General features: G+C 37.5%; 1 protein-coding gene across 4 annotated transcripts in view; it reads left to right on the top strand.

The window, feature by feature from the left end:
• The window catches only part of LOC6574783 (guanylate cyclase soluble subunit beta-1), a 64,241-nt gene extending 50,308 nt beyond the window's left edge, over nucleotides 1-13,933 (top strand). For all 4 annotated transcript variants that reach the window (XM_015167651.3, XM_032729005.2, XM_002000775.4 and 1 more), the window contains exons 17-18: nucleotides 3,759-4,369; nucleotides 12,707-13,933. In XM_015167651.3, the coding sequence (XP_015023137.1) occupies nucleotides 3,759-4,086 (328 nt within the window). In that variant the 3' untranslated portion in view covers nucleotides 4,087-4,369; nucleotides 12,707-13,933. The remainder of the gene's footprint in view (nucleotides 1-3,758; nucleotides 4,370-12,706) is intronic.
• The last annotated feature ends 442 nt before the right edge of the window (nucleotides 13,934-14,375 follow it).

Here is a 14,375-nt window from a genome sequence, read left to right as displayed (position 1 = left end):
TTATATGTGATTCTGAGTGAATTTCTAGCAGCAACAGGTGGAACTTACACCTTGCGTCCCTTTGCAGTTATCTTGCAACTTACATCACTTCATGCAGCATTTAGCCAAATTATTTGCCGTATTTCACTCTCAACACGCAACGCTCAATTCAATAATTCGAGCTGTTCAAACGCCGACAAGCAACTGAACTGAACAAAACAACATAACCAACAAATGCTCATATCAAATGCTCAGCTGTTTTTACCTGCTCGCCGCGCTCTGTTGCTCTGCCGCTCTGCTGCTCTCTCTCTCTCTCTCTCACTCTTTCAGTCTCTCTGAATGGCTCACCCACACGTACTTAAATTTCAGCTCGCTGTCACTCTCTTTTCTTTAAGGTTCGTTTTTATTGAATTAAATTTTTTGAATCTCTATCAAGTTTGAAACTGAGATTCTAATCGACTTACTTATATGTAATTACAGTTATGTGAAAATTCCTCTGATTTCCCCCCGCTCCACCCTCCTCGTCAACACATAATTTGTATGCACGTAGTTTTAATTGAAATGCTCGCAAAATATTTATGATATATTTTATTAAATGCAATTGAAATGCAGACAATTTTTTGATATATTTATAAATATATATATTCAATATTTTTTTTGCCCTGTCTGGCTGATAATTTTATTTATTTGCATATGTTAATTCAATTTCAGTTTCTCATTTTTCACAGTTTATTCGAGGGTCTCGAATATGAGTAAGGAGAAACGCTTCAATGTTATTTATTTGTGGCTATGTTCATAATGTAATGTATCGTAATATATGCATATTCAGTGCCTGCATATCAATTACCCAGCTTCAATATTCATAATGTATTCGCGCGATATCTTCAATATTTACGCAGCAAATTATTTCATTACTACCGTCTGCTTGCATCTGAGGGCGGTTCCTTAATCGCTTGAATAAACAGAAGTTGATTAATAATGTACTGCTATATACCCTGAAGCCCAGATTAACAGTGAGATTTGTCACAAAACAAAAAAAAATTTTTTTTATTAAACAAAATGACGATATAGAAATATATTAAATCTACTCAAGTTGCGCGATAAATACCCTCTAAACTGGTTTAAGGTGGTATATTCTTATGAAAAGAACAAGCAAATGTTAGATATATAATGAGAGGCTAATTATATACATAGAAGCTTATATTGTCTGACATAAAGATACTTATTAATCAAATAAAACCGAGACAAAGGATAAATGTAGATAAATAAAACACATAATAAAACAAATAATTCAATACCTAACACTAGGTTATGCAAAATAACAAGAAAAATCGAAAAAATTCATGAATTTACCAACAATTTACAGTATACCCCATTCTACATGTCATCGTACAGGGTATTCAGCTGATAAAATCGCAAGATCTTATAATGTGCAGTCCATTAAAAAGTGAAAAGACATCAATTTCACCAGTGACTTTTATTATATTGTTCCATTTAAGGGGTGGCCCATCGAATATTGTGTCCGAAATGTAAACCGCGTATCGAACTGTAAAATAAATTGAATTAAATATGCATGCAATCAGCTATTGAGCACTATAATCAAGTAGATGCTGCAGGGCATCCCATACACACACACACACACGAACACACGAACACATTGGTTGTGTGAGGTATTCAAATAAATTGTGGTGCAACTGCACCGAAAACGGAAACAGAAATGCGACCACAACAAGCGCCACGTACGCAGCCAGACAAATTCAATATATGCAGATACCCAAAAAAAAAAATAAATAAATAAATAAAAACTGAGAGAGAAATGTATTGAAATCTGAAAAATCGAGCAGAAATGTGTGCGTAATAAATTCAATGGGAAAACACACAATGCAGATATTTACATAAATTTGTGACAGGAAACAAATAAATTGCACTTGGCGACAGCAAAACTAGCGAGAATGTGAAAAGTTTTAGAGATTTTGGAATGAATTTAAATATGCGACAATTTGTGTTGCTTTGGCAAGAAACAAATATGATTATTTTGCTGTTATAGTTTAAATCATTACGAATTTTTAACGAGGACAACAGGATGTGAAGAACTAAAATGATCGTTGGCTTTGACTTTAGTTGGCAAACTTTGCAAATCCTGCAAATTCGCGTCAACTCTTCCGAGAGTATAGCTTTCTTGAGTCTTTATTAATTTCCTAATCTTTTTTTTTTTTTTTTTAATACATAGAGCCCATTCGCTATGATGTCGAGTGAGTGAGTGAATGCGCTCTTAAAGCACTCGCTCATTTTACTGAAGACTCTAGGGTATGACTCTTAATGGCTTAGAGCCTTCACTAAAATGAGTGAGAATAACTGAAGTCTTAAAATGAAATGAAAAAGATGAGAAGGCGTCGGTCGAGTCACTTAAGTTTTTGCATGCATAAACGACTTCGTATTACTACTTCGCATTCGCTCGGCTCGGCTGCTTGAGGCTCGAGCAGTAAAAATATGACACGACAAAATCAGTGCACTCGAACATAAATGATCACTCTCTCTCTCTCTCTCTCTCTCTCTCTCTCTCTCTCCTTACTTTTTCTATCGGCCTATGATCTCTCCCTCTCTCTCTCTCTCTCTCTCTCTCTCTCTCTTTTACTCTTTCTATCGGCCTATGATCTCTCCCTCTCTCTCTCTCTCTCTTTTACTCTGTCTATCGCCCTATGCTCTCTCCCTCTATGTGCGCAACGATTATATTCTGTTCCTTCTGAGTGAAGATTATACGTACTCTTGTAAGAGTTTTTTATGCGCATGCAAAATGTTTGCGTTTACATGATTATTTATGGGAAGGGTATAAAAGCATTGATGGGCATTAAGAATATTACAGTCCCGTGCTTCATGCATAAACATCGTTTTGCCCATATGCGAACTTGACAACTCATTTACTCAACTCATTAACTCGCACTCCCAATCCAATTTTTGTTCGGCTGAATATTCTGCCCCTGAGTCATGTACGAGCGGACTTTTTAATTCGAATCCCGTTATTTTGCTGGCATTCATGCTGCTCTCTACTACATAAATGACAAATTAGTTTTTCTTGGAACTCAACTCTTCATCTCAAATGAACAGCAACAGATAAGAGTATTTAATTTAAATGCCATAAAATACTGCTGTATGTAAATAAATTTTAGCTTAAATGTTACGACCAACATCTTTCGAAATTTCTTGTCTATAATAATTTCTATAATAATAAATTATAAATTTAAAGTGAATTTTAAGCCATGAATGAAAAACTTTTTGTGCTTTAAGACTTTAAATATATATAGCGCTGTTACATGTACATATATTAATAACACATATACCATGCGTGCATATATATGTATATATATCCAGCAGCAATAATTTTTCTTCTGCTTCTCAGCATTGTATAAAATGTGCTCGCAGTAAATTGTGAAGTACTTCCGAAATCATTTACCAACTATCTGCAATGGCCAGGACACGCTCAAGTGACTTCAAGTGCTCATCTGTGTGTGTGTGTGTGTGTGTGGGTGTGTGTATGTGCCTTTGTATGTCTCTCAATGTTGACATACATTAGCCATGTGCCGGCAATAAATTGCAGACGATTGTAGCCGCCTTTAAGCTCAAACGTAGTCAATATGAAGTGCCCTCGCCGAGTGCTGGGACTAGTTTTAAGCGAGTGTCCCTAAATCATTTTCTTATCGCTAGTTGAAGTTAACTTTTGATTGTAATTTGTAATGTCTCTCTCATTCCCTCACTCTCTGTCTCTCTCTCTCTCTTTGCAGCCTGCTGTGCCAGGAGATCAACCAGGATGATTCGTTTAATCTGGAATATCGCGGGCCGGTCATTATGAAAGGCAAGCCGACGCCAATGGACTGCTGGTTCCTGACACGTGCCAACAGCGCCCTAAATGCGAGCAGCAGCGGCAACGGCAGCCTCGACTCGCCGCAGCTGCAGCCCACAACGCCAACGGCCACATCGCAGCGCCTGATGATGGGCTTGGGGCATGCCCCAGTCTCACGTACGTCCTCGGCGAGCGGCAGCGGTGGCGGTGGTGGCGGTGGTAGCGGCGGTGCAGCCGCAACGGGTCCTGTGGTGCCACCAGATGCATAGGAAATGCAAATAAACTGTAAATCTACGTGCAACTCCTTGACTTCACCAGCCAAGCGACTATCTAACTGAATGTGTATGTGGGTGTGTGTGTGTGTGCGTGTGTGTGTGTGTGACTGAGCCACTTAACCACTTCATTTCAATGCATTTGTCCTCTGCGTGTGTGTGCATCTGTGTGTGACTGTTGCTGCTGCTGCTGCTGTGGCTCTGGCTCTGGCTCTGGCAGCGACTCAAGAAGCTGGCATCGGAATGTGTTGTGGATACTGTGGATGGATCGCTGTGCAAGGTAATTTATGTTAATGCTCTAACAACTGTAACCACTACACAAAAGATATATAGAATGGGCGCTAGAGTCAATGGGTGGCGCTCACACAAGCTAGTTTACAAATGATTTACAATTCTTCAGCGATTACGCTGCGTATACGTAATTTATGGGCATATTTACAAGGCTTATTTGTACTGCATGAATCAAAGGCGTCTATCTGGTTTACAAAATTAGCATTATGTATCATTTCTATGCCGGCGCACTCCGTGGCTGTGGCCATTAGTTAAAGTGTTATGCGATTGGCAGCCGGGCTATAAAAGCGAAGCACATCCTATACAAGTGTTCATACTGTTTGCCCAAACGCCGCCGCTTGTGCCGTAAACTAGATAAGTCCAAAACAACTCAATATAAAAGCCATAATATGGCAAACAGTTAAATATACACACATACATATATATGTATTTGTATGTCTATCTCGGGTTTGCAGTAGCAGCTGCCGGGACCAAGGCACGACACGCTTCTCTCACATTTTGTAGCATACTTTGCGGAGCAGCCGAAAGGATTGTCAACAGCAACGAGCGAAATGTTTGCATTTATCTTGTCTGTGTGTGGGTGTGTATGTGTGTATTTGTTTTTTGTTTACAAAAGTTCGGCTAGCCTCTTTCTGCGCCTGTGACTGCAAGCGTGATATATATACATATATATCTATACACTTAGGATATCAGCAGTAGACCACAACAAAATGAGCTTTGCCATGAGCTAGAAAGAAAGAGCACCAAAGTTTAGGAATTTAACACATATTTTCATATCAAATATTTGGCATGAACAAACAACCGCAGAAGCAGAAAGGCTGCCATGCAAGAAACAACAGAACAAAAAATGTAAATTTGCGAGGGTTGCCCGACAAATTGCCAATTATAAAGCATAATTGAAATGCAAATAACAAAGTTTGTCTAATTACCAAAAGTCAGAGAGAGAGAGAGAGAGAGAGAGAAATATAATGAATACTTTTAAATAAATTAATTTCTATATTATTTTTCAATTATCCGTTATGACTTATCCCTAGATCCTTTTGAGCCCGTCTTGGGACTTTCAAATTATAACAAAAATGCCAAAAGGAATTAGTAAATTAATTTTCGTGTTTTCCTTCAAAAAAATATTAGAATCTAGTACAGACCTAGACCTTAAAGAAGTATGTATATCTTACATATATATGTTAGAAAGTTCTTTTAGATGATCCCTATGATAATCATTAGATATTGTGTAACGTTAATCTATTTCTAGCAAACGCACACAAATCAAATATGTTATTTATGCGTTAACAGCTATGTTAACAGCTATGTTAAAAGTGTGACAAATAGCTGCCTGGAAATTGTCAGCGACCCTCGCGCTGTCATGTAACTCAAGTTTATCTTCAAGCCAACAAAACTTTGTTAATGTATATGGGCATTGAGACACAGGCACAACAAATCGCATTAAACGCCCAAAAGACGGCCCATGCACACAGATTCACAGATACACAAATACATAGACAAATACTGGCGACAGATTTGGCGAGAGTTGCTCATAGACTTGCATACGAATTTGTTTGGAAAGTGTTCGTGTGTGGGCGTGGCATTTTATATTGGCTCTCAATGTCTGTTTATGGCCTCGATATGCCGACATTATCGTTAAATGTTAACAATAACAATAACAATAATAGCAACAACAATGCAATTTGATGACTTGCAGGCTGGAAGGCATTTTGATGATGATGCCATACAAATACGTGTGTGACGTGTGTGTGTGTGTGTGTGTGTGTGTGTGTGTGTGTGTGTGTGTGTCAGTGTGTGTGTGTGTGTGTGTGAGTGCCTCTAACGATGGCTCGTTAGAAATGGATTAACATTGATTAGTTGTCGCATTTTTCTCTCTTTTCTATATACATACATACATATTTTATTTTACTAGCGCACAAACAATAATTAGAAGGGTAAAAGAAATGCTTGGCAAGCACATTTCACATAAATTATATAAATCACATTTCCGTCTCGGTCAGCAGCTCATTTACATTCATAACGAATGCAGGCAGCACAAAAGATTCAAATTAAGGTCTTTAGCCAGAAATGGGATTGGTTTTGGGCAAAGAAAGTTTTTAGCTGCGCAACGGCCTGCTCTAACTTGGATTAGGCTACAAAAATAAGCCCTGGCATTTTCTTTTATTTAATATCATAAAATATTCGATGCGTATACTGCCTGTCTGTATAATTTCTAACGGGACCTTAATGTAATGCAAGCTGAAATTATGAGGAAAATCTGTTTTTAAGCTTGAACACAAAAACTTTGAATGATAACAGCGGATATTTTCAGTTGGTAAATAACATTTATTGTAGCTAAATATGTTTAGAAATGTTCAAAGTGAATCTATAAAGTTAGATTTGCCTGTACGAGAGCTACTTATACGAACCTCTTCTGATTGCTTAATTTAAATACTTCTTTAAAAGTAACTCTTCATTCTGTCATACAATATTTCATTCTTTACTCATACTTCAATAGACTTTAATATTGGTAGAGACTCAATGAAAAATTTAATAGACTCAACAACTTTTCACTTAAAGAGTGTGTCTCTTTTTGGATGAGCATAATCGAATATACACCTGCTCGTTTCTTAGGGAAACACGGCATAAGTAAGCTTGTCTATCCAGCAGGAAACCATATTAAATATGCTTCGTTGGCTGAAAATTCTTGCAACACTTTCGTCACGCTGCCTGCTCCAAGCATCCGGTTGCCCCCAGCTACTGCTTGCTGTTACCTTCTAATAACGGCACTTTTTTCATATTTCTTCTATATATACACATATATATATATATATATATCTGTATATATATATTTGACATCCGGTTTATTTGGCCAGGATGTTGACTCCAGTTGTCCGCTTTTGGCCTCTTTAAATTTGAAGAGCTTCAATCCTTGTATATTTTTGATGGGCCTTCGATATGAATGAATGCTGCCGGCCCTTGGACACCCCAGTTTTGTAGCTGTAATTAATTTAGCTGAATGCACTTACTTATTCAGCATTATTCATTTGCTTTGAATGCGCAAACTAAAAACACTCTAATGAGCTCTTAATTAGGTTTGCGCGTCTTCGAACCGCTTGCCCCTCCCTCATTTATAATCCTTGCACCGGTTTTCAAATATAAATACCTATACAAATATATAGTAAAATTTCTTTACATTTCCGTGCTGTTTACAGTTCATGGACTTATATATATACATATATAGCTACCGTACTCTAGCATTTTTATATTTACTTTATTTTCCTTTTTTAATTTTCGCGCACAATTTGGTTTGCTGTTCGCGTCGCTCACATTTCAAATACTCAAATGCAAATCCCGAAACCAATCAAATAAATATTTGCCTAACTAAATACAACATCTTCTCACGCAGCCTTCGCCGGATGCTGCCCATGATTCCATCCAGTTCTCAGCTCAAGGTCGAGCCATACAAAAAATTTAGTTCAAATTGCAAGTGACAGGCTAAGCGGCTGCCACTGCCGCTGCCACTGCTGAGGCTGCTGCTGATGCTGCTTATACTTCTGGTTCGTTCTCCAGTTCGAGTTGGGTTTTTCTCATTAAAAATTCATAAAGATGGAAATTATGATTGCGATGAGCCGCCAACGACAAAATGTCAGAGGCAATGCTGCTGCCTTTCAGTAGGCCAGAGGCAGGTGGGAATCGCAGATGGCACACAACAGCAGTAAAAATTATGAAAAATTGCCCTAGCTACCCTTAAATACCCTGGCATTCTTATGCAAATGTTTCACATGAATTTGTAGTTGAATAACCAGATTCTCGATTTCCACAAAAGGCTTTATTTTTGCACAATTATTCCACATTCAATTGGCAAACCTCGCATATTTTCTACTGGGCATATTTTGATGGAAGTCAAGGGAACTTAGTAGGCTTGATGATACGACTGAGCTCTTGAGCAGATACCTTTTTATCTCACTTCTAATCAGGGTCTCTTCTATCTACTGCCAAGCAGAGCAAACAACTTGGCATAACTAATATGCCCTACAGCAGCCACTCATAATACGGCAAGGCACAAAAGCTGAGCCAGATAATAATATGTCTAACGTTAATGCTGATGACAACGACTATGTCAATGATGATAATGTGCTCGAGCGCTTCATCCGCTGCGGCCCACTCGCAGGCGTGACTTTTTAGAGAAAAATTACGCATACGCCGTGTGTGCAATGCCAAAATATGAACACGAGAGGGAAAAAAAGGGCTGCAAGTGGCGACAAACATCTGGCGCATGTGTTGCGCATTCTAATAGAAACAACTCACACGTTGGCACCGCTGCGTGGCCCGAAAGGTCTGCTGGAAAGAAGCTCAAAGGCACATTTCATATTGAATTATTTTTGATGTCCTTCTTGAGAGAGCCAACGCAACTTAAGGCCCTTTACTATTTACTTTACACTCAGGTACCATAGCTTCAATTCACTTGTGCAATCGTGGGCAAAAACTTTTGGGCCACATTTTCAGTTTTGGTCCCAAAGTTGTGCCCTTTGATTATTGCTAGCGAAAAGTTTTATGGCTTCAACTCTGTGGCATTAATAAATGATACCTAGTTGTGTCCATAAAGTGTCTCTCAGTTCAGTCCAGTTCCCAGCTCCATTAAATACAGTTGTGTGGGCGTATGTGTGTGTGTGTTTGTGTGTGAGTGTGTGGCCGAACAGTAGATCAAAGTTAAGTTCCCATTGCGATTGTCCCACAATTCAAATTAACTCACAGACAACATTGGGCTTACGCACACTTACGTTGAATCTCTATGTAAATATGAGAGTCAGGACTTAATCGAAAACTCGGCACTAATTTCAATTAAAGTTGAAACGCCTGCAAACACTCACTGGAACGCACACCCGCCCGGCGACAATGCACGATTTAACAACAGCATTAACTAAACGCCACTCAGGCCCGCCCCTCTACCACATAGACAAACAGACGAACGCACTGACAGACAGACAGTCGACAAACAGACGCCTTTCATTTGCATAAATTGCCAAGGACATGCGCATGCAGCGCTCTCTGCCCCACTCTGCTGCAATTGCTATGCCACAATTTGTTGCAGCTGCCACAAACACACACACACACACACATACAGCCGTTGCAAGTGAATGCTGCCACGAAATGTTGCCTACAACAAATCAATTTGATTCGAGCTTAGCATATTTAATTGAACTACAATGCTTGTTACGCCCAGCCAGCCCAGCTTGTGGTGCGCTCACGCCAGCTGGCATACACTGCGCAAAATTGGCAGTATGGATGTCCCATGATTGCAATAAAAACAATATGAAATAAAATCCAGCTTTGAGGCAGCTCCGACTATCAATTCGGCCAGCGTTTAAATTTTCCTCCCCTCCCTCCTCTAAACACTCTTTGTGGGTTTACATAACAGCTGCTTGCACCTGTATACCCATAATTATTATGGCAATGCATTTACAAATTGCTTGCTCTCAGCTAAATGTGAAATGCAAATTCAAAGCTGTGGCAAATTAATTAAATACATTATACAATGGACAAAAATGGTTTTAACAATAAGCTGCAGAGAAACGTTTTGGTTTGAAAAGTTAATTAAAGCTGAGAGCAAAATATTTCAGCAAAAAGCAAAATGCTTAGCTCTTAAATTCTCTGTATTTGTATTTTATTCTACAGAGATTTAAAATGTGAAATAAATGCAGGAATTGCCGAGAAATAAATACACAATTTAATGAATATCATAATATGTGAAATTTTAGAAATACATTTGTTAAAAATTCGCACTGGAATTCTCACTTTTTTATACATTCAGAAGCAAACAAAGAAATCACAGTTTAATGAAAATTTTTTATTAAACATTCCTAATAAATTCATATTAAACTCTGATAAATAAACATTAAATACACATCTACCTAAAAACCGCACAACAGTCTAAAACAAACTAATTAGATTTCAGCTGCCTGCAGAATAATTTCATTATATTTTCTTTCAATTCGCCAGCATAAAATGTCCAAAGCAAATTCCAATCTAGCGGAAAAAATAAAACAATTTTATTTATTTGTGCACAATTGCATTATAGATAGCGTATATCTTTGCCCTGGTTTTTGTTTCAGCTCCGCATCAAAAGCGACGTGAGACAAAAACCAACCAATAAAAGAGAGCAGACACAAATAGATTGTAAAAGTGCAAAAAAAAAAAAAAAAAAAAAATAGAGCAGCGGCCACAGCCACAATGAGGGCAGCGCTTACAGTGTTTACAGGTTTACGGCTAAAGTTCCGCCTTACCGGGCGTATGCGCAATATTTGGCATGAACCAAAAGGCCAAAGCGCTGTACAGTCAGACAGGGTCCCGGCGCGTGCATTTGATTTGTGGGCTATAAAGTTCGTACCCGAGTTGTGATATTTACAATTTTAATTCAATTTTCTCCATAGCAGTCCATGTCCAACCAACTCAGGCCAATCTCCACGAATGCCAGCTGTCCGCCCAAGTCACTTGCTGCTGCCGTTGCTGCCGTTGCTGCTGCTGTTGCTGCTGTTGCTGCTGTTGCTGCTATTTTTGCGCATTCGACTAATCGATAGTTTATGTGCCTTAGATGCAAGTACATTTAAGCCAAATGGAGAGCGGGCCAGTCAATTCAATGACAGCTCAGCCCAAGGACAGATGCCGTCCGCAAGGACCCCCCGAGCATCGTGTTGTTGTTTAATTGTCTGTAAAATTGTTAAATTGCTTAGCGTGTCATTCTCTTACTATGTACATATGTCTGCGTGTGTTTGTGTGTGTGTGTTCGCCTGTCAACGGCTTACGGTTTACATGCATGTGCAATTACGATCAACCACTCAGTGCCACTCAGACACCGCCCCATGTCATACCGCCCAAGCATTTTCAATCCCAGCAATTGTCATGCATTAAAAATTTAAACGCTTTCGCACAATTTGTTCGCAGTGAACTTTACTGCAAATTTTATAACTTCCGTTTGACATTAGAAACAATTCTGAATATATAAACTTATAGATGACAGAGCTAATGAGAAAGAGCAACGAGTGCCAATGACATCTCTTAAAATCTATCCCTCCCTCCCTTTCACTTCTCTCACACACAAAGCAGTAATTCAGACAACTGAGAAAATCTGCTTATATTAATTTAATATTCCTTTAATTTAATATTCCCTAATATATCTATTCGATATTTAGTACTTGGCCAGGGCAGATAAAAGACATTTTGGAGCCAGCAGAAAGAAATAAGAAATCAAATATTTTGGCCAATCAAACTGTTCAGCTAACGGTATAAATAAACGTCTCTTGGCAGACATTTGAGCTTTCGTTGGCTTCTGTAGTGAAACTTTACGTGATTGCAATTTTTAATTTTCGACCGTCAGACGACGAGACGGACGCAAATAAAGATAACGGTATGCTGTGTTTGAACTGACTCTTTTCTTTCTTCTTCTTGATTTTTTTTATTTATTTATTTTTATTTTTTTTTTATTTTTTTTTTATTTTTGGCAAACAAAAGTTGTTTAGAGCCTTTGTAGTTTGTTGTTGTTGTTGTAGTTGTTATTCGGGCCACGCAGTTGGCATACGAAACGAGGCATACAACAAAAGTTGCCACGCTGCGGCCAGGTTTCAACTTTGACACTGACACTGTTGCCCCGGCTCTGTTTTGCTTGGCTCAATTCGGTTTCGCCTGCCTGTCCTGGCTCGGCTCGGCTTGGCAACGTAATTGGCCGTAAAGGGTTCAAATTGAATTGTAAGCGCATAGAAAGCCAGAAGCAGCAAAAAATAGGTAAACGAGCTGAGAGCCATGCAACATGACTGACTAGAAGGTGCTCTGTAATTAGCTCTAAGGGCATCTATCATGAAGCAAACATATTTCTCAAGGTAATCTTTATACAATACAAACTTTTGCTCTATATAAATGATATATAAGTACTTCTATAAATACATATTCACGCATATATAGAGATGATATAAGTAGACTCCACATGCAGTAAACTTGATTATATGATCAATAAAATTAATTACATAGATTTTTTCTACTAATTCCCTTGACCTGTTGCATAAACTCGTGCAAACCCCTGATACCCCTTAACCCACTTACCCATTCTAGAGGGTATAACAAAGAATAAAAACCAAAGCCAAAACAAACAAAACCCAATAGAGCGCAAATAAAAGGCGCTGTCGTTTTGGGTTTTGATTTTTAATTCAACCGCATTTATGGCCAAGCTAAAAACTTTATGAACTTTTCATTTGCACAAGGCTTCAATTATATACAGTTTTATATAGACTATATCTATTTCATATATACATATATATATATATATATATATGCTCTTTTCTCATTTCAGCAATCGACAGATTAAAGGAACCCATATTGTAACTACTCGTCTGTTGTAATTAGTAAGTAGAGAGGTGTGTGTGTTTGTGTGTGTGAACGATTATTTCAAACTGTACAAAAACCAAAACAAAAAAAAAAGGAAAGGAAAATTTAAATGAGTTAAATATATATACATGTATTTATGCGTCGAGGCTTTTATGAGTGTATTTTGTGAATAAGCTCGAGACGTGAGTTTATATTTATTTTTCTACTTTGTGATGGTTTCTTAGGCTGAACTTTTTGTGCTTTGTACTATAGGTGTAATTTATGTAGGCTCTACTCAAACATACATATATGTAACTCTAACTCTGTATAAGTATGCTTAACCAGAACTTCATTGAAAATGCAAAACAAGAGCTCATATGCAAAAAGAACTGTATAAACATGTCTATGAGTCCGTCGAGTAAGGCAAATATTCTAATCCACACATTGGACACTAATTAAGCGAAACTTAACTCGTTAATACTTAAGTATACCACAAGGCACCAAATGTACGTTAGCAACTGTAGCACAGTCAATGGTTACCTAATGCTGAATATGCTGAATACGCTGAATGCTGAATGCAGAATGCTGAATGCTATATACATGGAATCTACGGAATGGCTTTGCACCCAACTTCTATACAGGGCTACTGACCAGAAAACCAAATGTTAGCTAACTCAAATGCACCAAAGACGAAACTTGTAATCAAGTAACTAACAAGATAACCAAATAAAGTACCAATTAAATACCAAATGAAGTACCAAATAAATACTCAATATATACAAGAATACCAAATAAATACGAAATATATATAAATAGATACATACATACATGTATGTAATATCTACAGCAAACCAAATGTTAAATATCTTAAGTAAATATAAATCTAACCAAAGGAATATAAAAACTAAATCAAGCGCATCCAGAACCAGTAATAAAAAAATACCTAAGTAAATATACTAAAATACTAAAGATATTATTTGTGAAATTTCCTGTACATTGATTAAACTATTGGCAATATACATCTATAAGTGTTATGAAGACAAATCTCTACAAGTAAAACTATACTTTAAACTGAAAATAGCTTTATAGTTCTTAAGCCAGCCGATTCGAGGAGGAGACACAAGAAATACGCAAGCATTATAATCCCGAAATATCAACAGTGTAATCACAGCTATAGAAAGCGAAAAACAGATATATTTATAAGAGAACAAAATATATATATACACAAGATAAAGCATCCATTAGATACTAAACTGTTCAGCTGAAAGAGTTCTATGTAAGTCCTGTAAGAAATATATAGTTATGGCCATAGATCGCATAGAGCTGTTCGTTTGTTGCACGTGTTCTATAGAGAGAGTTGGGCGCAGTTTGAGAGAGTTCGTGGCAAGTTCTATATATTGTAAATTATGCAGGTAAAGCTGAAACGGCATCTCTGTCTCTACTTATTCTCTCAACAGTCTCTCGTTCTGTCTCTCACTCTCTTGCTCTACTTAATGTGTAAATGTTAAATATTTTAATAATATAATGATAAATAAATAAATAAATATATATATATACATGCATATATGTAACCTAAACTAAATATTAATAAAAATATCTAATTGAGCCCTGAAATTCTTGAAAGTTGTTTTCATTTTTTAATATGATAATACAAA

This window comes from Drosophila mojavensis, unplaced genomic scaffold (assembly GCF_018153725.1).
Source record: "Drosophila mojavensis isolate 15081-1352.22 unplaced genomic scaffold, ASM1815372v1 contig_231, whole genome shotgun sequence".
Lineage (NCBI taxonomy): Eukaryota > Metazoa > Arthropoda > Insecta > Diptera > Drosophilidae > Drosophila > Drosophila mojavensis.
This window is presented reverse-complemented; position numbering and strand designations above follow the sequence as displayed.